General features: G+C 41.1%; 3 protein-coding genes across 4 annotated transcripts; 1 reads left to right on the top strand and 2 right to left on the bottom strand.

The window, feature by feature from the left end:
- The first annotated feature begins 1,169 nt into the window (after positions 1-1,169).
- Positions 1,170-6,267, top strand: tnnt2b (troponin T type 2b (cardiac)). Its single transcript, XM_069533015.1, has 11 exons — positions 1,170-1,184; positions 2,190-2,216; positions 2,398-2,419; positions 2,518-2,581; positions 2,665-2,781; positions 2,867-2,944; positions 3,606-3,707; positions 3,797-3,903; positions 4,010-4,100; positions 4,337-4,377; positions 5,805-6,267. Exons 5-11 carry the CDS (start codon positions 2,683-2,685, stop codon positions 5,842-5,844), a joined length of 558 nt encoding a protein of 185 aa, XP_069389116.1. The 5' UTR covers positions 1,170-1,184; positions 2,190-2,216; positions 2,398-2,419; positions 2,518-2,581; positions 2,665-2,682; the 3' UTR covers positions 5,845-6,267.
- A 1,407-nt stretch (positions 6,268-7,674) lies between these two features.
- Positions 7,675-15,670, bottom strand: pkp1b (plakophilin 1b). 2 transcript variants are annotated; one of them, XM_069533002.1, is made up of 13 exons: positions 15,048-15,670; positions 14,496-14,590; positions 13,184-13,614; positions 12,907-13,048; positions 12,492-12,699; positions 11,851-12,019; positions 11,146-11,263; positions 10,349-10,525; positions 9,674-9,844; positions 9,348-9,501; positions 8,969-9,155; positions 8,722-8,806; positions 7,675-8,305 (listed from the first exon to the last, which is right to left on the bottom strand). In XM_069533002.1, the coding sequence occupies exons 1-13, from the start codon at positions 15,235-15,237 to the stop codon at positions 8,243-8,245; spliced, it is 2,190 nt and encodes a 729-aa protein (XP_069389103.1). In that variant the 5' UTR covers positions 15,238-15,670; the 3' UTR covers positions 7,675-8,242. The 2 variants fall into 2 exon arrangements, with proteins under 2 accessions (XP_069389103.1, XP_019952033.2); XM_020096474.2 differs by having other exon boundaries at positions 13,184-13,605.
- Positions 15,671-17,582: 1,912 nt separating this feature from the next.
- smpd2b (sphingomyelin phosphodiesterase 2b) lies at positions 17,583-25,866 on the bottom strand. The gene is made up of 11 exons (XM_069532848.1): positions 25,411-25,866; positions 23,397-23,498; positions 23,028-23,124; positions 22,839-22,915; positions 22,267-22,360; positions 21,812-21,901; positions 20,575-20,657; positions 20,296-20,428; positions 19,906-20,010; positions 19,636-19,813; positions 17,583-19,091 (listed from the first exon to the last, which is right to left on the bottom strand). Exons 2-11 carry the CDS (start codon positions 23,444-23,446, stop codon positions 18,673-18,675), a joined length of 1,326 nt encoding a protein of 441 aa, XP_069388949.1. The 5' UTR covers positions 23,447-23,498; positions 25,411-25,866; the 3' UTR covers positions 17,583-18,672.
- Between the last annotated feature and the right edge of the window lie 691 nt (positions 25,867-26,557).

The raw sequence follows: 26,557 nt of genomic DNA, 5'->3' as shown, positions 1-26,557 counted from the left end.
TGCTGTTGGTTACTTAACGCGCTGCATCTGCTAAGCCCCTGGCTTCACTGCAGCGTACTGTATTTTTGGCGTGTTGGTGCCACTGTGGAAGCAGCTGCGCCACAGCTTTTCTGCCAGATTGACCTTTGCTCTCTCGGTGAGTTCCTCTGTCTGAGCCTGAAGATAGTTCACCTTGAATAAACATCCCAGTGGATCTGTCCTTTCAATTCGAATGGTGCACTGGGCTGCCATGGAGGAGATAAAGGGCCGTACCGCTATTTCTGTCTTCTTTGTGAGGCTGTCCAAGAGGGCCTCTGTGCAGCCACGCTGTCCCTGCAACTGAGCAGCACCTGTCTCCCTCTGTGTGGACTACAGTCTCTGTTAGAGACCGATGTAGGTCAGCTTAGGCTCTCAATAGAGAACCTTGGGGCAAATAGCGGTGCAAGCACAATGCCCACTTTCACTTTTATGCCTGTTCGTGGTCCTCTAAATGCAGGTTGGCTTACCTCCTTTCCAGTGGAAAGAGATTGAGTTTCCCTCTGTGGCCAAAGGGACTAAACGCTCTGTGTCACTTTTTCCTACTGAGGCTCAGTGAGGAAAGAAATGCTGGGAACAAAAAGCGCCGCTCAGTAGAGTTCATACATCCGCCAAGGTCCAACAGTCCCCTCATTAAGCCACGTTTCAATTCACGATGTTGACTTGATCTGTTTAGTTTGTTTTCTGTAATCCTGCAAACAAACACAGACTGCAGGTTAAAACAAACCAACTACTTTGCAAATAGTCTGAAAGCTAAATGGAACAGTGGGAAAGCAGGTGGCAAAATGGTAAAAAAAAATAAAATAAAGGATGCATTACAATGCACACTAAGCATCAGTGTACTTTAATCTTTTGGCATAAATGATAATTGGACTGACTTAAGATGCACAAATTCATTTAAAAATTATATTTAAATGCAATCATACTATTTAAATAATTTCTATATTTTCATACATAAAGTTAAAAACCAGTAGCAGTTTGTATTGTTTTTAAACTGATCATCAGAAATATATATGAGTGTCACATTGTTTGCTTGCTAACTTCATACTTGCTTTGCACAGAAGAGGAGGAGGAGGTGGAGGAGTTAACAGAGGAGGAGGAGGAGGAGGAGGAGGAGGAGGAGGAGGAGGAGGAAGAGGTAGTAGAGGAGGAGGATGAGGAGGAAGAAGGTAGTAACACTTACGCTATTTTTGCATGGCAGCTGTAAACAGATATTCCTAACGCACTGCAGTCTAATGACAAACACCATGCGTGTATTAAGGATTAATTTAGCAACCATTTTATTCCTGAAACATTTGGCGGCCTCATTCATAGCTCGATGTTGATGCATTTATATATAGATAGATATATATATATCTATCTATATATAGATAGATAGATATATAATTAAGTTAATTAATTAACTGGCACTTTGAGAAAATATATAATCTTGCATATGGGACACTAGCTCTAAAACCGAGTGCGAAGATATATTCTGAAAAATCACATTATTTTTAGATTTTGAATGTCATGTCTTACGGTCTGATTTTAAAAGGAACATTTACCACTTAAAGTCAAAATGATGTGTTAAAGCAAATTTTATCTGTCTCTCTCTCTCTGTCTGTCTTTCAGTTGAGTAAAATATGCCTCTGACATATTGCAAGATGAATGAATTATCAAAAACTTTAATTATAAGGAGCAAAACTGTTCTGTGACAGACTGATGGACGAGGTCATTTGTTCCTCTGTCACCAACAAACACACAAGTTATCTGTGACGATGGTTTAAGACAGCTTCCTCTCAGACAGACACACGCCCTCATACCTTTCAGGATAAGTCCATCAACTCTGACAGGAGCTGCTCGGCTATGCACAGTCAGGCGCTGATTGTCTGAGGCTGTTCTCCACTTTCAGCTTAACATTCCTCTTATTGAGACACAAACATGAGGGAAATGTGTGTGACATCTACAATTTAGTGAGATCAGACTATTGGATGGACAACAACATCCAACCATTGACACAGCTATAAGATATTTACTAAAATTTACTTAATGACTTTAATGACTTCAGAAACCTTTATTTTAAAAACTTTTAAACATATTTGCAGATTAAGGTAGGTGTGTGTGTGTGTGTGTGTGCATGCCTGTGTGTTTATACTTCTCAAACTCATGACCTTTCACTGACTCTCATCTGTCAGCAGATGCTGGAGAGGAAAATGAAGGAGGTATGGACAGGTCATCTCAGAAATACAGAGGTTTTGTGTGTGTGTGTGTGTGTGTGACAGAAGAATGTTGCTTTGTGAGTTGTTTCATGCATGTGAGTTTCTTTGATTTTTTTTTTTGATGTATTGCATCATACACTATATGCAATACGATATTTTGCTTTTTCTCCTTGTCGATGTGCAGACGATGTCAAACCCAAGTTAAAGTAAGATCTTTTTTTTAAACATTTTAAGTAATTGAATAACGACCAACCTTGAGAGAGATACGAAATGAAAAAGTTGTAATTTTCCTCGTCCTCCTCAGGCCTGGTTTCGTTCCCGGCCTGGCAGCTCCGAAGATCCCTGATGGAGAAAAGGTGGATTTCGATGTGAGTTCACCTGAGGACAGATTAAAGTTAAACCTGCAAGCTTCTCTCTGGGCAGAATGAATAACGTCTTGTTTTAATCTCAGGACATTCATCGCAAACGAATGGAAAAGGACCTGAACGAGCTCCAGACTCTGATCGAGGCTCACTTTGACAAGCGTAAAACGGAGGAAGAGGAGCTTATCAACCTCACAGATCGCATTGTACGTTCACGTCTGACTGTCCGGCTGCAGAAATCACACATTTGTCCTCTAAGTACATAAACTTTCCCTTTGTTTCCTGCTGCAGGAAAAACGCAGGTCAGAGAGATCAGAGCAGATGAAGATCAGAGCAGAGAGAGAAAAAGAGCGACAGAACAAAATATCTGTGAGTAAAGTTCATCATCAAATCACACCAAAGGGTTTGTAATCATTTCCTTCCACACAGCCATTCAGTTGCATTGTGAAGATGATGATTGTGTTAATATGACATGACAAAGAACAACACCCGAGTAAATCCAATCACGGGATGGCGATCTTTGTTAATGTTGTGCTATTTATGAAAGGGAAGGTTAATGTCTTCACAGAGTGAGTGTAAGAGAATTGTATTGTTTTGTAAAATGTATTATGAATACACTAACATTTTTCAAACTGGCTTTTAGATATTTAAAGGTTCAGTCTAGTGGTGAAGGTGCATGTTGCAGCTGAACACCCCTCACCTCACCCTCCTCTTCCAAACATGAAGGAGAACCTGTGGTAGCTTTGGTTGTCATAAAAACTCCAAAGCTGTTTTTAGTTTGTCCAGGTTTGGATGACGGTAAAAAAAACATGGTGGCCTCCATAGAGAGGACCCGCTCCCCATGTTCATATAAAGTATTTAAATATAACAACTTGTACAATTTAGTGAAAACATCAACAGAATTATTTTACATTCAATTTCTGCCATTAGATCCCTTTCACCTAAATCCTACACACTGGACCTTTAAATAGTGACACTTGACTTGTCACAAAGCAACTGTCAACTCTACCTTTACCCTTTTTCCCACCAGGAGGAAAAAGCGAGGAAAGAAGACGAAGAGGCCAAGAAGAAAGCAGATGATGACGCCAGGAAGAAGATGATTCTGTCCAACTTGAGTTTCACTGGATACAAAGTGATGATTTTGTTGTTCATTAAAAAGACAAATATAAAACATGCTGCGTTACATGTCACCACATCCTCCGTCCTCCTCCTGTCCTGCAGACACAGACTGGGCCGAAAAGACAAACGGAGAGAGAGAAGAAGAGGAAGATCCTGAACGACCGACGCAAGGAGTTAAACATCGATCACCTGAGAGAGGACAAACTCAAGTAAAAGAAAAACACACAATCATACGTTGGTTCATTATTGTCTCTTTGTTTTATTCACTGTCTCTTTATTGAATAGGCTTTAATATTCTTTCCTGCACTGATTCAGGGAAAAAGCGAAGGAGATGTGGGACTGGTTGCGTCAGCTGGAGTCGGAGAAATTTGAACTTCAGTATCAGCACACAAAGCAGAAGTATGAGGTAGTGAATCACACGTGACTGTTACATATGTAAACTGTCTTATCAGGTCATCACCTGTAAATCACATGGAGTCTATCAACCTGTACAAGCTGCTGTTTGCAGAATTTACCTGTTGTTTTCTTCAGACTTTGCACTTTCATTCAATAAATAATGAAAATGTCACCTAATATCTACGGTGCTGCATTTTAGCATAACAACACTAATTCATGATTTTTTTTAAACCCGTGTTTGCACAGATCACCGTGCTGAGAAACCGAGTCAGTGACCATCAGAAAATGTAAGTCTCATTTCATTTATATATTCAGTGCTTTCTTACTTACGGTTTAGTTTAACAGACTTTTCATATTAGTAGAAAACCTGTAGACCGGCTTCAGACACAGCTGCCAGGAATTAGATCCGAGTAAACAGGTTGGAACACGTCCCCCTGGGTTTAGACCCTTTACATTGGCTTCCAGTAACATTGATTTTATGGTTCTTTTAACTACTTACAACTTACGGTCTGACTCCTCAGTATTCTGCAGATCTTTTTTAAAAATCAGAGCTCAGAGGCCGTGGAACACTCCGCCTGATGAGTCAGTAGCTTCTTTTATCGTACAGCATTCCTTGATTTCACCTGATCACTTTGCCCTTGCTACACAAATACAGATATTACTACTTTACAAAGTAGATCCAAAAACGGCACAAAGTTGTGGTGCTCAGTCAGACTCTAATTCTGATGTTAACATTCAGCAAGTGACCTCATCAAGTTTCCACCTCCTTCAAGTCCCATGTCAGCTGAGCCAAGACGGGACATGGCAAACAAAAAGCAGCAGAAACATGAGAGGTGGTTCAAAGAAGGACAGACTGAAGTGCATACGTGCGCTCAGTCTCCAAGGAGAGATGGACTGTAACGAAGGTCCGACAGCTGACAGATCTCATAGCTGCTGCCTGATATCATCTGTGATAATGTGGCTCACAATAAAACAGTGACCGGCCCCCGCTGACATCCAAATCATGTCAATCCTTTGCTCCTGATCCGCAGGCCGTGTTACAGCGAGGGCTCTGAGCAAAACTTTCACCAGCTCAGACACTGATGCTGCTGCAGAATCTGACAGTGATTTTATGAAGCAGGAATACTGGAAAGAGTGATTGATTATTTCAGACAAGAAATGAAACCACAGTCTGACTGTGTTTATAGATTCATAGATTCATAGATGGGCTGCAGGTACCCCGGTAGCAACAGTTGATAAACATAGCCGTCAATGATTAGGAAGCAAATCTCCTCCCAGCAGCAGCAGCAGCTGTGAAAAGCTTTCTGTGCAGCGGTGATCCCCAACATGAGGGTTGAGCCCCTGAAGGAGTCACAAGTATTTGTTGTGTAGAATAATAATACAAATAAATCTTATAATACAGAATCATTGTTAACTTTTTTCTGTTCAAATTTACTTCTTTGCTCCTCTAAAACTTTTCTTATTGAATTCAATCATCAAAATAAAATAAATCACTCCTGTTTCTTTGCTAACGTGAATAAGCAGAAGGGATGTGACCGCACTGCCGGGGGAGGGATGAGCTCACTTTTTATATTGACATGATGTGCTTGTAAAAACTGACTAGTCAGATACGCAAGTTAAAAAAAACAAACATTTAAGGTGGAAGGGAACATCCATAGCTCAGTTTGCTTCATGCGCTGCCTCACGTCTGAACTATTTCTCTCTTTGTTCTCAGTTCAAAGGGCGTCAGGAGCAAGCGAGGGTTGAGGAAGTAACATCTGACGTCAACGTGAAGAAAACCGGCATCAGTGAGCGACAGAAACTGAATTTGAACGTTTTCTACATACTTGAACGTGCAAGAACAAAGTGACGGTTGTGAAAATATTATAAGATTCTCTTAAACAGGTTATCTGTAATATAATGAAGTGCATGCTGAGAATTCCAGAGGTGTAACTGAGTCTCTGATCCCAGACTGATCAGACGAAGTGGTGCAGCTCATGTTTATTTAAAAGGAAATGTGTGATCTATTATAATGGCTTTAGTGACCGGATTTGGACTTTAATACTAATTTCCAAACCCTGAATTTGTCGATTGGAAAACTCAAAGTGAATTGGAGACTGATTAACTATTTTTGTGCTGCAATGAATTAAATAAACTTTATTTAACAAACCAGAAACAGACTCCTGTTTTTTGTTTGTTTGTTTCTGTTGTGGCAGCGGAGAAGCAAAGGACTCTCAGCCAAATAAATCTGTATGTGGAACAAATATCTAGAGAACCAGTCGTCTCATCGGCATGTGTGTTGCTAAGGGCCAAAGGAAGTGCGGTGTCAAATTTGGGGCCATTTGGACATATGATATGTTCAATATTTAAAAAACAGGCGCACTGTGAGGACGTCAATCACAACAACACACCTTACCGGTTTCGCTGTCTCCTTTGAACCAAATTAACTGCCTGGTTTATGTTTCCTGTGATGTTCTGTCCTCACTGTGCGTTGCCTGTGTTTAAATGTGTTTATTTGTGTTGCTCTGTTCTGACTGGGTGTGGAGACAAAGTTCCCCGAGGGGACAATGTGGTCAAGAAAAGTCTCAAACCAGGAGAATCATCAGCATCACTACCATCTGACATCAGATGCTTTGCCAAAAACGAAAGCTGTTTCCGCCATCGCATGAAAGCTCAGGGTGTTTTAATGGCTGAGAATAATCAAAAATATAAAAGGAACAAAAAGCCCCACCTTCTTTTAATAATGTCAGATTGAGCTTGCCAAGAAAATGATTAAAGAAGGTTCATGTGTAGTTTGACGGCCGAGTGGATGACAGGCATGACAGGCAGTTTCGGGGGAACTTCATTTTGGCAGTTTTCTCTCGGAGCTGCCACTGAGACAGGGCTGGGGAGTTACACAGTGTATCACCAGTTTTCTATAAATGACCAGGCACATAAATCTATCAGGGCACAAGGAAGAGAGCAGCTCTGCCAGACGCTTCATTAAAGTCAATCTCACCCTTAATACCAAAAGTCCCTCATGGCTGTTGGGTGGATCATGTGGTTTGAAGTTCAATCTGATCGCCAATAATTCACCAAGTGCAACAGCAGCTGCAGCGTCGGGCTCCGACAGTTTATAGGCTGCACGAAAATACAACAGATAAGGGTGGAGTGAACAGAAAGAGCAACGTGTCTTCTGCCCAGAAGCGTTTTAAACTCGACTGTCAAGAGGGGTGTGAACGGGCTGACAGAACTCTAGATGCAACACCAGCGACTGTGACAATTAACAAATGATCTACTCCAACGCCAGGAAACAGAATTTATGACCTCACCTCACCTCATCTCATCATCCTTGTTTATTTCTCTTGAAGAAGCACTGAACTCATTTGCACATTGGGTTGATTGGGCACAAGCCAAGAAGAGATCCTTTAAGTTTGGTGCTTATCTGATGAAAGATCTAGGTTAATTTATGTCACATGACGTTAGAATCTTCTAAAAATGTTCTCAGAAAACCACGTTCAGCTGTTGAGAGCAGCTTTAAGTACTTTGAAAGGCGTCATCTAAATCCAAGTTATTATTTTCTATTTTAAAAGTGAAACAAATATATGTAGGCATTTTGTCACATCTGAAGCTCAAAGAGAAATTATTCTTTATTGCCACTTTTCGGGTCAATACAAGCAAATCATTTTACAGTCACATACAGGAAAATGCACATCCCACCAACAAGCAGTTTTTATCAAATGTATAATGAAACACAATCATAGCTCTTACATAAACCACATAAACTCCGAAAATATAAATGCTCCATTATCCATTCATTTTCTATCAAACACATTTAACAATCTTCTGTCATCATATTAAAACAATTTCTGTGCAACATTAAAGACCCTCATATTAGTAAAAAAAACAAGCTCATGCTACCATATCACACACACAATTTCCTCCATTTTTAAAACTTAAAAAACAAATCAAAACTTCCAGCAAAGACAGTTTGGCCGCTATATTCTACGTTTACATTTCAACTTTCACCTATTTTCTTATAAAGTCACCTTACAGCATATACAGGCCTGGCATTACTGATGGACGCATTATAAGGAAACATGGATTTAAAAATGAAATGAGAGAGGATGCTGCTCAGATCTGTGCATGTACAACTTGTGCAGGAAAGTTGCTTCGGTAAAAAAAGACGATCGGCTAATTACCATTTTGAGCCAACTTGGTGATGTCATTTACGAATATGGGTTTTCCCATCCTTTGCTGCGGGACAAAAATAATACAATATTAATCAGTGTTCTGTCTCTGCAATGTGAGAAATTGTAATCTCAACTGCACTGCCTCATGGGAAATTCCCCCTCGAGCCAGAGTTCAAATCTGTATGTACCTACAGGAGGATTTAAAATGCAATATGCAAAACTGCTTCTGTGCATGTGCACACAAAGTCCGGCATATGTTTCTTAATAACCTGAGCTACGAGATTCCTCAGCTCTTTTGATTTTGGCATCTGATTCTCATTCACTGGGCATTTTCTGAGAACACTACCTTATCCGTCTACCCTTCTCTCCCTCTGTTTCTCACAAATACTTGAGAGAGGTGTGGACTTGATGGCAAGAAACAAAAGAGGACACACCCAAACCCTGACAGATCTTGGCACTCTGGGTTAAGCTGCAACTCACCTTTTTCAGGAAGCTTTGTAAATCTTTGTCTGACCAAAGGCTGCAGAGAAGCTGCGACGCAGCTTTGCTGGCTTTGGGGAGATAGCTGAGAAGGAGGGAATAAAATTGTATCGGTCAATTTTAACTTTTGGAAATCTGAGACATCTAACTAATAATCCCTGATGAGTCATAGGTATTCCCCACATTTCAAATAATCATATCCACACACACGCAGGTATATTTTCTCTCTGCACACATGCAACCTTACTTGTTTTGGCTGAGCTCTGTCAGTGAGTTTATCAGGGCCCTGTTTAACAGCCCTTTGCCGATGTCAGGTTCCTTCATGATCAGGCAGTTGGCCGCCTGACAGGCCATGGAGAGAGTGTCATCGGACTCATTCCCTTCCTCTGTGCCGGCTTTGATGATGTCCCCCAGCTCTGGGAGAGCTTTACGAGCTGCGGTAACAAGGAAAACAAAACCAACAGCGGTTACACACAAGCATGCACATGTAAATCTGCAAGCAGTTGGCTGAGATTATTGTAGAGTAATGACTCAAAGCATTAACCTACTTTCTTCATAGTTGGTCTATTAGTAATTTAGATGTTTGATAAAGCAACACACAGTTTTGTCTTTTACAAGCTTCTTACCAATCGCATTGTGAAGGCTTGGGTTCTTGGTCAGGTTTCCTACTAAAGCCACAGCGCTCTTCTGTAGGTTGACTTTGTTTGACTTTAAAAGGGGACAGATAACCTTCAGGCCATTCAGCTTCTGCACAATGGTGTGTCCCATTACTCTGGAGACCTGTGAATGTATATATGTAAAAAAAAAAAAAAAAAAGGTGAGCTCCTAAATTCAGGAAACAACAAGCTGAGTGCATGAATATATCAAAGTATTTATCCATCTTCATTTCACTGGCACAAAAATATTTACAATCCAGATTAATCTAAATTTAATTTGACAGTTCTATTCTCACAATGCCTTCATGTGCAGTGAGGTTGTGCAGCGCGCCACAACAGGCTTCCTGTGTGTCAGCGCGCTCGCTGGAGTCGAGCAGGTTCAGGTAACTCTGCAGAGTTTTGGAGTGGAACAGCCAGCCCGCCCCGCTCGGCTGCGGATCCTCAACCACGGGGAAGTCAAACTGTTGCTGGAGGGGGAAGTGAACAGTTCATCAACGTGGACAAACCAATACTCTGAACTCTGGATTATCTTGGCCTCATCTAGCACACTGTAAATCTTTGACTCCGTCTCACACATTTGTATATTTGCACTCACGCGTGCAGACAGTTTACAGTAGGTACAGTTCGCCTACAACTGTGAGATACTGTGTGTACTTTTCTTATTCCTATACACACAAACATTGCACAGCTGAAGCATTCCAATGTATACATTACATATATTCAAATGTTTATCTTTGAGTTTTTAATCTTTATATTTCTTAAGTGTTATTTTAAAAATAACTAGCATGGAGTTTGACACACCCTGACAGCACTTCAGCCCTCGCGCTTAGTTTTTTTTTACAATATTGAGTGACATGCTCACACATAATTACAACTGCCATAAAGTTTATAACATAAAGTGAAACTGGGGATTAGGATTAATAATCCTTTCTATATCAAAAATCTGCTCTGCATCAGTTTCCCTGTCTCACCTCCTTCTCTGGAGATTTGCTCTGCGGGCTGAAGCAGCCGATGGGGCCCGTGTCGCCCTGGCTGTTGCTGCGGTTCATGGTCTTGGACAAAGCCGTGATTCTGCTGAACAGAGTCGCAGCCTCGACCTCCAGCTGGAACGTCAGGTTGTGCAGGACGCACACGCAGTTTTCTGCTGACTGTTTCCGGGAACGACAACACACAACATACGGGCACATGATAATGATCCTGACAGAAAGACATAAATCACAGTTGACTAAAGAAAACATGATATGAAAAGAAATTAAAACATAAACAGCATTTAGAAGCAAGTCAAGGTTTCCGATTGTAAAAAGACGTTATTCTGCTCAAGATGTCATCACAGAATTTAAAGAATTACTGTTCACCACAATGTATGACATCTAGCATCAGTAGCCTGCTGACAGTGCATTAGTGCATTAGAGGAAGCAGCACATTACATGTCATTGATCTGATGCTTTTATCCAAAGCAACTTCAACTTCCTGCATTCAACACCTATGAGGGGTTTCAACATCTTTGGCATGGGCTGGGATTCGAGCCGCCGATCTTCTGGTTGTACTACCACTCTACCCTCTCAGCCACAGCTTTACATACATGGCTGTATAAAATAAGATTACCGTGACAGAACATAATCACATCACGACTAAGACGTGACGTTGCTGTACAACTGCAGTTTATTTATCTTCAAACTGCAGCTCCTCTCTTTAACGACTGATGGTTTTTTCCCACGTGAAGGTGTGACACAGACACGGAGACGCCGAGTGAAAGAGGATTAAATACCTTATCATCTGGTTTTCCTGCTTCCACACAATCTCCAACGTAACTGACCAGAGAGTCGACCAGACCTCGACACTTTCTCATCACCTGCCGGTTGTTTTGCTTTGCACTGCTGAGGTTCCTGTTGCAAAAGAAATTCACAATATAATGTTATTTTATGATTATGATTATTATTGCTCTCTTCTGCAGAAGATAATAAAGGAACTTTTATCCCGTCTTTGATGAGTAACAGTTTTGGCCGAGCCACACAAGTTTCAGGGACATGATATAACAGAACATTTTGATCTGGTGAGAAATTAATTAAACCGTTCCTTGTAAGTAAACAATAGTTATCTTAATCAGCCGGAGACAAAAAATAGTATCAACAATTACAGCTTTGTCAGTCGGATGTCTTACACCGCAGCCGAGTGTTTGCTGATACAATCGATCAGATAAAAGTTACGACCTGTAACTGTGGTTTGAATGATGCGAGAGCTGTAGACTCACTTTGACAATATCACATCAAAAAAGATGAATGTCTGGAGCAGAGCTCATTTTGATATTGACCACTGTGATGTCTTGAAAGAAAGAAAGAAATAATATATGTTGAGTGTCTGCAACTAAAAATAAATTAGAATAAAATGACTTTTCCATTTGGATCTGCAGTTTGGAAACATGTCGACAAAGGTAATGAAGTTATATCCAGTGCTCGCTTGTATGTTTTCTTGCCTCAGACACCCGGTGGCGTGATAGAAGACCTCAGGGTCCTGGGTGCCACTGTTGGTTCGGTCTGGACCGGTCGTGTAAGGCAGGATCACTCGCTCCATTAACACAGGCAACGCACTCTTCAGCAGGTCTGGCTTCAGCTCGTCTGCAGACGACAGGTTCCACAGGAGACCTGAGGGAAAAAAGACTTTAGTGTCCAAAGGTTTGTGAATTCATTTTTAACATTTTAAGGTTTTTATATGTGTGATTGTTCTGTCAGTTATCCACAGAGAGCTTAATTGATATGTGAATATTTAAATGATAACAGGACTTGACTTTAAACTGTGCGGATGACATCGGAGTGTGATCAGCTCCTTCAGCACCACACTCAGAATAACAGTTTGAATATAATAAGACTTTCATTAAGTTTAGTTTTACGTTTATCACTAGAAAGACACTGAATGGATTCTAGCAAAAGGCTGCAAGTGCCGAAAACACTTGAAGCATGATGACGCTTGATTTGATGGACAGCAGGTTTTGAACAGGATTAAGTTTTACTCCACACAAGTAACTCTCTGTCGGACTTGTTTGCAGAGTAAGGTGTGTGTGTGTGTGCACAGTATAAGTACATGTGTCGGTCTGCGAAGCTCAGAGCGAACGCACACCTGTCAGCTGTTTCTGCAGCTCCACAGAATCCGTTTCTCTGAGCAGAGTCACGGCCTCTGTGATGCCTCCTTTGCGATATATGGCCTCCTTGCAGCTGTTGCTCTTGAAGGACAGATTACGGAGCGTGGCCGCGGCCGTCTGGCTGATCTTCGAATCGCGGCTGCGCAGCAGAGTCACCAGAGGAGGGATCCCGTTGAGCTTCAACACCTGAGAGACGATGAGAAGAAGAAGCTGCAGGAGTTAGCGCAGCGGAGGAACAATTATTTATCCAAACACAGACAGCTCTGTTCATACCTGACATTAACACAAGTCAAACTCGGACCTAACTCAGGCGTCTGAGCTGCATGTTTCTTTTAGAGTCTCAGGTCACACGAGATGGAGAAGATAAGCGGAGAAAAGATCAGAACAAATCACCTCCTCTTTCGCCTTGTCGTCGATGAAGGTGTTGTGCTGGATGTAGGAGGCTCCGCAGTGCTGATGCTTCTCATCGTTGTTGGAAAGACAAACCACAGCCTCCTTCATGGTGATTTCCACGAGGCCACTGCCTTCGTTTGATCTGAAGGAAAAAAAAGATCACATTCTATATGAACACTGAATTTGTTTATTCCTTCCGCCTAAGTTTTAATTAAACTTCACTGATTCAACAGAGTCAAATCTTTGCTGCTGAGTCAGTCGCTTGGTAAAAGCTCACCCAGAGTCTTCTTTAGTCTTGGTAGTGACCTCGGTGACCACAGGCTTCGGAGGAATTCTGGACCCATCGACCTGGCTGCCTCTCACCTGCTCCATTGTTCTGGTGTGATTTGAGCTGTTGGTGGCGAACTGAGTTTTGCGTGAGCCGAGGGTTATAACCTGGCTGGTGGGCCTCTCGCTTCTGGTGGGGCTTTTGCTGGAGAGGAACCTCTGCAGAGGAACAGAGGACTGTCTCTGCACCGGGCGCTTCCAGGACAGGTCGGACTCGCCGTGGCTCGCGCTGGTCTGACTGACAGCCATGGTGCCTAGGGTGGCGTAACTCCTCTTCTCATACTGATAGGCAGCAGCTGCTAAATTCCTCCTCACGGTCGATTCCTTGGAGTTGTTGACAACTTGCTGTTTCATATTTTCCCCAATGCTGAGCTGCAAAGCCAAAGAACACATGAGTTTCTAATGAGTATCTCATAAAGGTTGGTTTCACCAGAAATGAAGAGATTTACACTGGAGCTGGCAATGTCAAATCATTTATGAGAGATGTGGTTGTGGCTGCTGAACAGATTTTTGTGTGAGGAAACAGAGAATCTGTGAGAACTGGGACTGAAGTGTGAACTCAGGACAACAAATGCTTCAGCCTCTCTTTCTTATTTTCAGTGTTTCAGACTCACAATACACGGTGTAGTTGACAGTACTGCACTGAACAACCCCTCCCCTGGTGCTAATAGTATTTTTTATATTTTTATATTTGTTATATTTATGCTTGCACAAATACACCACAGCAAATTCCTTGTATGTTTGAACCTGCTTGGCGATAAAACCCAATTCCTAATCTAAATTCTAAAATCTAAATAGAAATGAAAAAGAAGTCATTATCCAGAACAGGGCTGGAGGCAGAATGTTCTAAATACCAACCAAACCCTCTGAGAAAAGTTTGACTGCCACTCATGAAAAGAAAAGAGTAACACTCTCAGACATAATATTTCACGCTTCATTGAGTCATCTGACATTTGCAACAGTTAGACGATGGAGCAACGACTCAAAGAACAATTTCTAATAAACAACTTGTCTTGATCACATATGATGATACATTTCAGTCGTGGCTTGCAGCTGAGATCTAAATGAGGTTTAAAATGTTTAGTGCTGGTTTAAAGATAAAATGTTATAAACATAGATTATACAAAGATATCATCTTCCTCAAATATCCCGGGAACAATCTCACTTTAGCTTCGGCTCGGCCACACAATTCTCCTCTGCAGCAGCACAGCGATGATCATATTCTGTGATTGACTGGTGCATTGATAAACTTTTCGACTCACTGTTCTCGACAAGCCGTTTCCAAAGAAAACACTTCCATTCGATGTCGGCGACAGAGTCTTCGCAGGATCCAAAAACACAAACTCGTAGGAAGGGCCTGCACGGAGAAAAGAGCTGTTATCATACAGATGTTGTACAGAAGATATGATCTTAATCTAAAATCAGAAAAACCAGCCAACAGCGACATTGAGTCAAAAATGGCAACAGGAACAAGTGAAAGTCAGTTTAAATGATCACACATGAGACTAAAAACAACAGCATCTGCTTGTAAACGCAAGTTAAACCAATTTAATGAACAGAATTACACATATAAATGTGTATAAATCAAATTTAAAAAATAATTAAGATCCTTAAAAAGAATCAAGGACATTTAACAACAGCTCCAACTAATGTGTCTATTGTCCATTCATTACTACCAGTGGAACTATGACGTAGCTTAATAAACAATTGCAGATTTATTTCCATTTTAAATGTAAAAGTTGGAGTTGCTAAAAAGCCCAAAGCCCCAGAGTTGTGTGTGTGCGGCCCTGGATGAGGCCGGAGAGGGCGCTCACTGGTCGGGGAGAAGGAGCCGCTCCGGCTGCTGCTGCTGGACTGTCGGGACTTGGTTCTCCGGAGAGTCTGCACTTGTTCCAGGACGCGCTGCTGCCCGGAGCTGCACTGGTGCACGGAGGGGACAGCCAGAGACGTGTCGTCCACGTTCCCGATGGAGATGACGGATTTCAGTGGATCCAGACTCGCCATTTCTCTTCTTTTCCCACGATGTTTTCCTCCCGGAGCTGAGCTGAGCTGCGCAGCGTCGGTGATGTGTGAGGTAACAGGAGCGCACCTTGTCCTGCCCTGCGCCACGAGGCCGCGCCCCGATGACAATAGACCAAGAAGACTTGTACTGAACTCATGAACTCTGTCTCTCTCTGTCTGTCTCTGTCTGTCTGTCTCTCTCTGTCTGTGACTGTCTCTCTCTGTGCACTTTCACTGTGTGTCTGTCTCTCTCTCTTTCTGTCTGTTTTTCTTTCTTTCTTTCTCTCTGTCTCTCTCTCTCTCTGTCTGTTCCTCTGTCTCTCTCTGTCTGTCTGTCTGTCTCTTTCTTTCCTTCTGTCTCTCTCTCTGTCTGTTTCTTTCTTTCTCTCTCTGTCTGTTCCTCTGTCTCTCTCTCTCTCTCTTTCTGTTTCTCTGTCTGTCTGTCTCTTTCTTTCCTTCTGTCTCTCTCTCTCTGTCTGTCTGTCTCTCTGTCTCTCTCTCTGTCTGTCTGTCTCTTTCTTTCCTTCTGTCTCTCTCTCTCTCTCTGTCTGTCTGTCTGTCTCTTTCTTTCCTTCTGTCTCTCTCTCTCTGTCTCTCTCTCTGTCTGTCTGTGCACTTCCTCTCAGTGAGTAATGTCTCTCAGGTTTTATGGACGAGCAGGCCAACAGATTCTGCAGGTGACTGGAGGCCGCTAATATTCAAGCAGGTTACATTCATGCATAGATTCAAATATAAAATCTAGAACAAAACTTCACTTTCTGTTCTTTGTTCATTGTCAAACAAAAGTGTTTTACGCCTGATGTGACTGATCTTTAAATGTCTTTTCACACGAAGTCATCGAATCAACTCCAAAGAAATCAGGGGCACTTTTGTGATGATGAAAATGAAATGAATAAATAAAATAAATAAAACTTAACACTGCAAAGCTGGAACTTCAACCACTAGAGGTCAGTAAAAACACATTCTGCTCCATAACACTTTAAATGGTGTGTTCACAAAATGACAAATGTATGAATGTGTATATATCACATACCATTTTATACTTATTCGCTCTGTATACCATACCTGCCTATGTACTATTACTCCACAGGTATTTGTGTCTGTAGTAAAAGTTGTGCGTATTTTCGTTCCAGTGCTTCAATAAAATGTTTGGACGTCTGTTCCTGGTCTTCTCTCTCCTGTTTTGTGTCGTCAGCTCCACTGAGTTGAGACAAATGTCTGACTCTGCCTCAGTTTTCTCTGTTTGCTCACTACGTGAATTATTTCTGTTATTTTAAGATCTGCACTCTACTTTGTGACGTTCATTGAGATGATGAATGTTGTGATGAGTGGATTTTACTTTCATGTGGCTCCTGAACAGGTAACATGTAACATGGCCTTTGTCCCAAACCTTCAGGTCCTGTTATGTCAATCAGAGTTAATAAGATTATTCTTCTTGTTCTTTGTCTTATTTTCACAATATTTTAAATTTATTTTGTTATTTATTCTTTAGTATATTGGACAACAAAGCTTTTTTTTATGTTGCATTAACATTTCAATGTTGAAAACTCAACTAAAAACTGAAGTTAAAGAACTGTTCTTTAAAATATTCTTGATGACTGAATGCAATGGTATCCAAGATTCCTCTGTTAAAGGTCCAGTGTGTAAGATTTAGGTGAAAGTGATCAATTGGCAGAAATTGAATGTAGAATAATCCTCATGATGTTTTCACTAGTTTGTTTCATCTAAATTGAATGAATTGTAGTTTTCTTTACCCCAGAAAAGGTCCTTTATATTTAAATACTTTATATTTACATCGAGGGGACCCTCTCTGCGGAGGCTGCCATGTTTTTTACATTAGTCCAGACTGAACAAACTAAACACCTTCTGAGTTTTTATAATTAAAGCTACCACAGGTTCTTTTTCATGTTTGGAAGGAGAGGGTGAGGTGAGTTCAGCTGCAACATGCAACTTAAAGGTACAGTGTGTAGAATTTAGTGATATCATTCTACACACTGTACCTTTAAGTACATTTACTTTTTTTATTTTGATTATTATTATAATGGGAGGGAAGATATTCCCCATGGATGGGCCTCCCCTGAGGGTGAACATGTTCTGGCAGGTTGGTTTGATCCAGTAACTTGCTGTCTCCTCCCTCCCAGTTTATTACCTTTATCTTAACACTTTATCTTTGCTGCCAAAGAACCAGTTTGGTTATAAATCGTCAGCAGGAAGTGTTTTCATTTGAAAAGTTTACCTGTCCGTAACTTAGGCTGCCCTCTTGTGGTGAAAGCGTGGAACTGCACCAGTGAATATTGTCTGCAGCTGAAAACTTCTGTGGCATCATTTATTCAAAACCAGTCGAGATGCATGAGTATGTAAATATCTTTATTATTGCTTCATTATCATGCCCATTACAATTTTCAATTGGAATGAACATCAGGAATCATCTGAAATTATAATTATAATAAAATTTAAGTCTTTTTCTAACATTAAGGTTATAATTAAAAATGTATTTTAAATTAATCAGTCCTTGTTTTGCTCCAGCTGAGGAATAACACTGTTTTACAACGATATGTACTTTAAGTCGTCTCCTAGAAAACATTAACGGAAGTCAGGATAGTCAACAAAGTGCACATTTAAGATATATTTAGTGGTTCTTTAAATTCCTGCAGCACAAGATGCTTTGTAAAGTAAATCCATGCTATTGAATTAAGTGAAAGTTAAGAGCATATAAAGCAGAACATCTTCAGCATTCACATTCCTACTGCTTTACTTTGGTGTGTAAGTGACTGAACATGAGAACTAAGATAAGCAGATATATATAGATATATATATATTTTGTTATTATGTTTGTTATATATAGTTTTACTTCTCACTGATCTGGTGTGCAGAGGAAAAAACATGTAACGGATCTGAATGTAAACCTAAAACCCTTCGGAGTGTCTGTGTCTTGTGTGCTTCACCTCTGTGAGTAAATCTGCCGACAGTCTGGACCCTCTACGATTGTGCGGTGGACTCTCTAAAATCACAAAAGGGAAGCATGACATCAAAACAGAAACAACTGGTCCCAATGATACAACTGGAGGGTGGAATGCAAATTGGACCTGAGGCTTTAAAAATAGAGTAGGTCAGAGTTATGAGGTGTACGCACAGACATGTCTCACTGTCTAATAGGAAGATCACTTGTGGAGCAGCATAGAGGGAACTCTGAAGACGAATATGTATGTTTACATATGTAGAAAAAGTATAAAAATGCCAAAGCATGATTGCGTACGGCACGACTATCAGAAACGTTCTTCGATCATAGCTCAACTCCTTCATTCTGCAGTACAAATCTAAAATTCTAGGGCATAAAAACACATTCAGAGGAGTGACAACTTCCTCAAACATCCATCTTAAAGCTAATTTCAACGGCTTCATTACACGGAGCCCGTTTTGACCCAGCTAGCGCTGCCATTATTCCTCTGGGTCACAGGCATTGAGACCTCCTGGAGGCTTCCGCTGGGCGTTGTGGACCTGAGCCAAAGGAAAGCCCCGGAGACTCTCCTGCAGACTTCCTACAGCCAGTCTCATCTGGTCCTCAGCCCCCTGGAGAGACTTCAGCTCCATGGTGTAGAAGATGTACAGCGTAGAGGTGGTCAGCAGGATGGCAAAGCAGAGCCCGGCCAGCAGGTAGAACGATGTAGAAGGGAAAGGCTGCTCAGCTCCCAGAGCCAACCAGGGCACGGCAGCGATGGCCAGCTCCAGGAGCAGCAGAGCCAGCCCCATGACACCGGTGCGCTTCGCCGTGTAGCGCATCCTCTCTGCGCAGTGCAGGCCGACTTTGACTTCAGTACGGGCCTCTGTCACGATGTCAACCAGCTCGGCCAACTTCCCTGAGAACAAGACAGAAAGCAGAGGGGAAGAACATCTGAAAACATTTCATGATTTGACTTCAGTGATAGCAGCATGTGTGTGTTTTACACGGCGGTAGAGGTACAAAAAAAGACTTAGACAACACAGCCCAGGTTAGCAGCACTGTGAGGTTTTAATTTAGCTCCGATCAGACAGGATCAACGTTACAACAAATTAAAAATTCATTGTCTTATTGTTCGGGACGACATTTAAACCATGATGAAATTTCAGCACTAACCACAATGTGACCACAGCCGACGTGATGAGCTTTTCTGGTGTCTTGCTCAATATACTGGTTGATATGACTGGATTTTTTACACATTCTCATATTTGCAATCATTCTAATTTCAGATGAATGGACTAAAAAAAACAAACTTCTGGACAAAAATGGATCGAAAAATCATTATGATTCATCCTGAGGGGGCAGGTTTGTCTCAACTGAATTTTATAAGTGATGGGACAACGTTTCAAGAAACAACACCATTCCTGTGCCACTTTATCTGCAAGGTTCATAACAATAACTACCTGCAGCAGAGTCCTGATCTTTTGATTTCTTGTCTCTTCCCGTCTCAGGTGAAGTGTGTGACTCCAGCCTCAGTTCAGCGGTCAGAGCCTCGTGATCGGAGTACGGGAAAGGATGGTCGGCGACGGAGCCTTTGGTGGTGGACATGGAGTCGCAGAAAACATCTGTTTTAGAAGAACCCTGGGAATAAAATACATTGCAAAGACACATGTTACTTTAAACACGAAGTGATAAAAACAAAGCAGGTACGTCAACATAAAACTTCCACTCACTTTGAACAAGATGTAGTCGATTCGGATTCCTTTCTCAAAGGGAACAAGGTCCTTCTTATTGGTGAAAGGGTTGTCGGCTATAAGAGTCATACCATCTTCACATCCCTGCAACGGAAAAACACATTTCTTATCACAACAGAAATCAATTTCTATCTCTACAATGCAATTTTGCAGTATTCACCATCACTTGTGTCATTTATGATGAGATAAGGTGGAACCATGTGGAAACACACTTTGGTCAATGATAAGTTATACAGTTGTACTTTTTTTAATGATATTTACATTAGTGCATGAAGTAAAATATCAGCATAACCGAACATATAAATATGAATTACAGACGTTACAACAACATAAAGATACTGGTTAAATCTGAACACTGTTACTACCTACATCAAATGTATCTGTCTCTAAATAAGAGTCTCGGAGCCCAGTGTAAGAGATCAGCAGTCTGTTCCCGAGGTCCTGAGGGTGCAGGTTGAGGTCGCCGCCTAAAATAACCATATCTGCTCCAGCAGAGGTGTGTCTGATGGATGCAGAAAAAGAAATCAACGGATGAAACCGAATCTTTGAGTACAGGTGGGGTTAACCTCAGATACATATCAAACTATACAGCAGAGCAAACAAACAGTGGTTGAACTTGTGCAGAATGAAGAAGCAAAGAGACGATACCGAACAAACTGCTGCAGCTCCCAGGCCTGGACCACTCTGTGAGGTAGATAAGAGTCCTTCTCTCTGCAGTACTCCGCATGCAGCTGAAGTCAATACACAGGGAAAGGATCAATTGATCTTTTTCTGGAACTCGTTGGGCAGATGCTTTTATCCAAAGTCACTTTACAACGCTGAAGTGTCTTCAATGCAGTATGAGACCTCAGTGAGATAAATCCTGAAGGTTGAGGGAATTAAGTTTTTCCAGAGATGGATGTTGTCTTAAGTGGAATTATTTATTCTCGCGATACGAGGCTGATGAGCTATACAGAGAGTTGTGCTGAGCTGTCCTTGCAAAGAGGGAGTATTATTATCTCCCCATGTTGCAGTGGACACATATCATTAGTCCTCATATGGAGCTACTCTATATTGGACACATCCATCTGAACCTTGGCTCATCTCACCAAAACATTGTGGTGTCTCTTCTCTATCTGGCCTCCGAACTCAGCCTTGGCTCATATGAAAACTGCAACAGCGATAAGGGGACTCAGTAACGTAACACAAATATGTGGTGAATTTGGATAATCCTGTGATTTTACTTTGTTCTGTCATCCTGGGTGAGAGACACTATGCATACTGTGCTGTCTGTCTGTGGCTCTAGAAACATTCATCTTATCGCCTTCACACTTGCAGATAAGATGTCTGAGGGTCCGAGAAGGTGCAGTGTGGAATTTGGTACAATTTAGACATTTGATAACTTCAATATTAGTAAACTTTCAAGAAGAGTGTTTTCACTAAAACAGTAAAGACAATTGATTCTGCAGTTCTGTAAGTCAAGCTTCTCTGTACTTTGAATAAACATGTGAACAGCTCTTTGCGCAGCAGCAGGCAGCAGCAGGCAGCGGGCAATCTTGAAGTAATCAAGCACTAAATCTGTTAAATAAGACAAAGTGCGGGAGATCGGTTAACAAAAAGATAAGCGCTAGTTAAAAGGGGAGGTGTCCTCAGAAAAGACAAGGTTCTTGGACACTCCTGCTCTGACATCATTCTGCTATCTGGGAAACACAAACGAGAACTGTCTGTACTGTCACGGCCTTGTGTTCTGGGATAGCAACGACATTCCTTTGAGGGGATGACATGTCTCAGCACTCTGCACAATCTCTAGGGAGTTCATTGTAAAAGAAGCGGCGCCCTGCAGAAGTCAAGGTGAAAGTAACATACAGTAAACAGGAAGCTGAGAGCTGATGGTGTGAACCCTTACATGAGTCACGTAGACATTTGCAGTCAGTTTGCCGATGCCTAAGACGGCCATCCCGACGGCTTTACCTCCGAACCAGTCTCCATGGTGAGCCTGAATATGAGGAAAATGCAAAAATAGAATTTAGGGAAGAGAAAGGAAATATTTAATGATCAGTTACAGCAGGAATAATAATAATAACAACAGTGGATCATTGGTCTCAGGTTTTTGTGTTTATTCTGTCTTTTGCAGTTCAAGTGATGCATTGTGATCGATTCCAACTTGACCAAAAAAAGGAAAATGTTTGGAATGAATGATGCTCATCTTATCATTGACAGATAGTAGCAGCAGATTTCTTTTTGTAAATTATCGCATTCAGTGACGCTTTATTTGGATAATATTACTACGAACATGTACAGGTTTGAGGTGCTGATAGGAATTGACTTTCAGAACCCTTCCCTCAGCCTGTCCAGACTCACCATGTATGGATAACCATTCAGTGAGTAGCGATAAATAAAAGTGTCGTGGATTCTGTGTTTGGAGAAAACGGCCAGTCCACTTCCTATGACTCCACTGCAGAATGAAAGAAAAAACAGAATCATGTGGGTACGAGTAATGTGTTCCGCACTGAAACACACATTAGCTTCAGCAGCATGTGGTTGTTAAAAAAAAATTAAAAATGCAAGTAACGTCTGGTCTCCATGTAGATCTGCATTATGCTATCGTAAGAACTTATGCACAGAAGTTGACATTTCTGAGAGCTGCAGAGGGGATTAAGGATGACGGGCCTTTGATTAATCTCAGTCTTGTGCCTTGGTATGAGGGTCAAGACAGAATTAAGCTGTAAAAGTTAATCCTTCAGGTAGTGCCGGAGCCTCAGTTAAATTTTACAGATGGATCAATGCCATGTAAGCAAATTTGTCTGACATTGCTTTGAGACCCTTTTGAAGACAAAGAAACTTTCTCATGAATTTTAAATCACAAACTGAAAGACGCTCAAAGGTAACAAGGTGAGAAACGAGAGTTTGTGTGACAAGAGTAGAAGCATTACCTTTTGAAGTAATGAGAGTGAGCATGGCTACAGGCAAGTTTCTTTTTCAGGAACAGGTAATCTTTCTCACTCCACACCTTAAAGAAAACACAGGTAGCCCGTTGATATTGTTCATATGCATCTAGAATACACAGCAGAGAACTACGTGCATGAGCTGAAAGATCAGCTCAGTGGCTCCACAGCACTGACCTCTTGCAGTAAGACAATATCGTGCTCTTCCTTACACAGCAGGTCTCCGATCATGGCGTAGCGCTGAGAACAGTGTTTGCTGCTGTAACGGATCCCCCTGAAAAGAGAGCGGTGCAATGAGTCACAACTGTTGGTCACATGGAGCTCACTACCCATGGAACAGACCGAGGCTCTGGCTTCTTATTAAAACTTGGTGAAAGGTTTTACAACTGGTGGATGTCAGCTCTGATTTATATTGATCGATTTATTTTTTATGATTCTGTTTCTCTGCTCGTGTTCCGTTGTCTAACTCTCATTTTATCTGCTTGTCTGGTTTTAATTCTTCTTTGTGAAGCATAAAGTTCATTCTAACAAACCACAGCCACTGACCAGCAGTTCAGAGAGAAGACCCGGATCCGGACAGAGTCTGTGTTCGTCATGATGACAGATCAGTGGATCAGGAGTTTCAGATCAGGTGAGATGACTCAGCACCTGATGAGACACATAAAAATGACTGTTAGATATTGAGTTTTGTTAACTAATCCCAAATAAACACCTTGGACACATGATAAGATGTACACATCCTGCAAATACATAACACTGATAAAAAGGGACTTTGAGAGATAGCGCACACGTCACGAGTCACAAGAGAGAATACACATTAAGACTGCACAGTAAGCTTCAAAAGTGCAAACAAAGCAGACAGGAGAAATTAACTTCCAGTTTTTGTACTTTTAACAATTCAGCTAATTTTCAATTTCAAGTGTAAAAACATCTCGACCATGTATCTGGACTGTTACGTTAGATAAAAATACAGTGAAAATGTCTGACGTTAAGTTGTAGTAAACTGAAATATGTGATGAGCAAATAATGCAGAGAAATATACAAGAATGCCATTTGAATGAGGTGTCAGAACCGAGCTGACCCAGGCAGGCCTCACTGTGCAGCCCAGTGGGAAAATGTGGAGTCATAAAAAGCAGACAAAGTCAAAGGCATTCCCTCCGTTCTCCTGGGAGTGCAACAATACACCGGCCCCATACAGAGTGCTGACATGGCTTTGCTCTGTCTTGAGAGAAAAAGGGGGAAGCAAGAGCGTGGTGAAAAGAATCGTGGGGCAAATGGTGCCAGAGGTAACGGTGGTTTTGGAACAGGCAAAACAAACTATTTGTGGCGTGTCAGAGAGAAAAAAAAGGCATAGAAACACACGATTCTGTGATTTTTCTGTTTCATGTGGTTTGTCTGAAGTTAACAGATAAAAACAGGGTTTCTGCAGGTTTCAACTAGTTCAATTTAAGACTTTTTAAGACCATAATTCAATTGATTTAAGACCTGTTTCAAGCACAGACGACACATGCATGCTGCCAAAACATTTCAAATTTGAAACGATGATGGAGGCAACGGACAATTAAGCTACTTAAAACCTATTTAAAAGCATTTAAGTACTAAAGCATAATATTTTAACATATGTAAGACTCTTTAAGGCGCCCCCAACAAGACCCTATGGAAACACAGTGAATACAGACCATTCGTAGTGTTTACTTCATATCTTAATGCCTCATATCTTTGCACAGTATTGCTTGTTGAGCACCTTAGATCTCAGGAGATTTAATCACATAGAGACAATCAGGGTTTGATTGGGTTTTCCTCACTGTTTGTGAGTTGGTAGTCGACTTGGTCTAGTCCTTATGGTTCCATTGTATTTTTCATTTATCTTTATATTTGTTTTGTACAGCACCTTGTAACTTTGGTTTTGAAAGGTGCTTAATAAATAAAATGTGCTTACTCATAAAAAGAGAGGATTTTCTCTATTATACTGAATAAACTGAATACCTTCTGGCTTTGAGACACAACATAAGAGATTTAGAAGTAGACAGCTTTAGTTTAAATCATTTTTCTGACATTTAAAAGTCAAATATATGAAACAATAAATCAAGACGATTTGATAATGGAATCAATAATCAGCTGGACGATTAGTCGACAGATAAAAATAGTCAGAAAATAATAATTAGAAACAATTTCATCAAATCAAATCAAATCACTCAATCCTTTGATCAGCTTTGATCAGGATTATTTTTGAAAGTTTTGACCAGTGATGGTTTCTGCTCAAACAGCTGCAGCAGCGTTAGCTTGCAGGTGAGAGAAAAGTTTGAGCTAACAGTAAACTTTCAGCTGCAACATTAGCTTCACAAGCACTTCATCTGTAAATGCACAGACAGCATTAGAGATCGGCCAGCTTCTCCATTAAACACTCATTAGCATTAGCTCGCTCTTCATTGGAGAGATAACGTTACCAGCCGCTGAGCGACTCGAAGCTAGCCGCTTAGCTCGTGTGTTTACATGCAGCTAGAGGCTAACTCGGCTGTCTCGTCTCTCGCGCAGGTTATTTCTCATCTCGTTCACTCACCTCGGGAACGTGTAGAACCAGCTGGAGCGAACTGGCCCGTTTTAATGAGCCTGCAGCGTTGGGTTTCAACGTGGAGCCTGCGGCACTTCCTCGTAGCTTGTAAGCTAACTGCTACTGTTATGTGGGTTATTTATAATTATAGTAAATATAGGGAGTTAGCCTGTAACAGAATCACTAACTCAGCGCTGTGGATCCCCTCTCATCGCTCCGTGTTGCTCCTCTCGGTGTCATGAATGTTTTTTTTTTTTTAAAGAGCCGGTGCTCGGTCAGCTGCTAATTTCAATACGTTCATGACTTCCGGTTGAGTTTTAGCCTCGAAATAACACAGAGACTTGAGCTGTGTTCGCGTTTGGATCATTTCGAGCCCATAACTTCGTGCGTGGATCATTTTCAGTTCGGTTATAAGCATCGCGATTACTCAAGAACTAACAAATCGATTTCAATTATCATTAAAATACACTTCTTTTTATAGAAACGTTTATTTTGAAGCCTTAGCTTCCGGTGTGAGTCCGCTTCAGGCGCGGTTCATTCTGGGAGTTGGAGTTCTTTTATTAAAATCAGTGGATTAATAATTTACCTTTATTTACATGTACTCATGTACTTCTCTGCCCTGCAGCTTTGAGATATGTGTACTCTACTTGAGTATTTCCATTTCATGATACTTGTACTGCCATTGCAATTCTGACCTGAACGTCATAAATCAGCTACTGTAAAAATAATAATAATAACTTTTCAATACAAGCAACAAAGTGCTTTACGACAAACAATATGAAATTCACAAACAATCAAGACTAAAGAAATTGTCAAACTAAAGATACAAATAATAAAAGACAGACGATAAAAACCTTTTTATAGAGACGTGTCCGAAGACGAGAGATTAAACAGGGACCTGATTCTGCTCGTCTAATCTCCTCTGGCAGATTGTTCCAGAGTAAATCCTGATGATTACACTTTCATACTTTTACTTCTGTGGTATTTTGGATTCATAATTTTATGTGTGATTACTTTCACCAAACTCCCGTTTGATTCTGTTGCCAGACACTTTAACGTGTTTTATCACATGATCTAAAATGGGACCCTGCAGAGGATGAACTGCATGAAAAAGACCAGAATATTCACATTTACAGTCCAAACATCTGTATACACA

The sequence above is a fragment of the Paralichthys olivaceus genome, chromosome 2 (genome assembly GCF_024713975.1).
Source record: "Paralichthys olivaceus isolate ysfri-2021 chromosome 2, ASM2471397v2, whole genome shotgun sequence".
Classification (NCBI taxonomy): domain Eukaryota; kingdom Metazoa; phylum Chordata; class Actinopteri; order Pleuronectiformes; family Paralichthyidae; genus Paralichthys; species Paralichthys olivaceus.
This window is presented reverse-complemented; position numbering and strand designations above follow the sequence as displayed.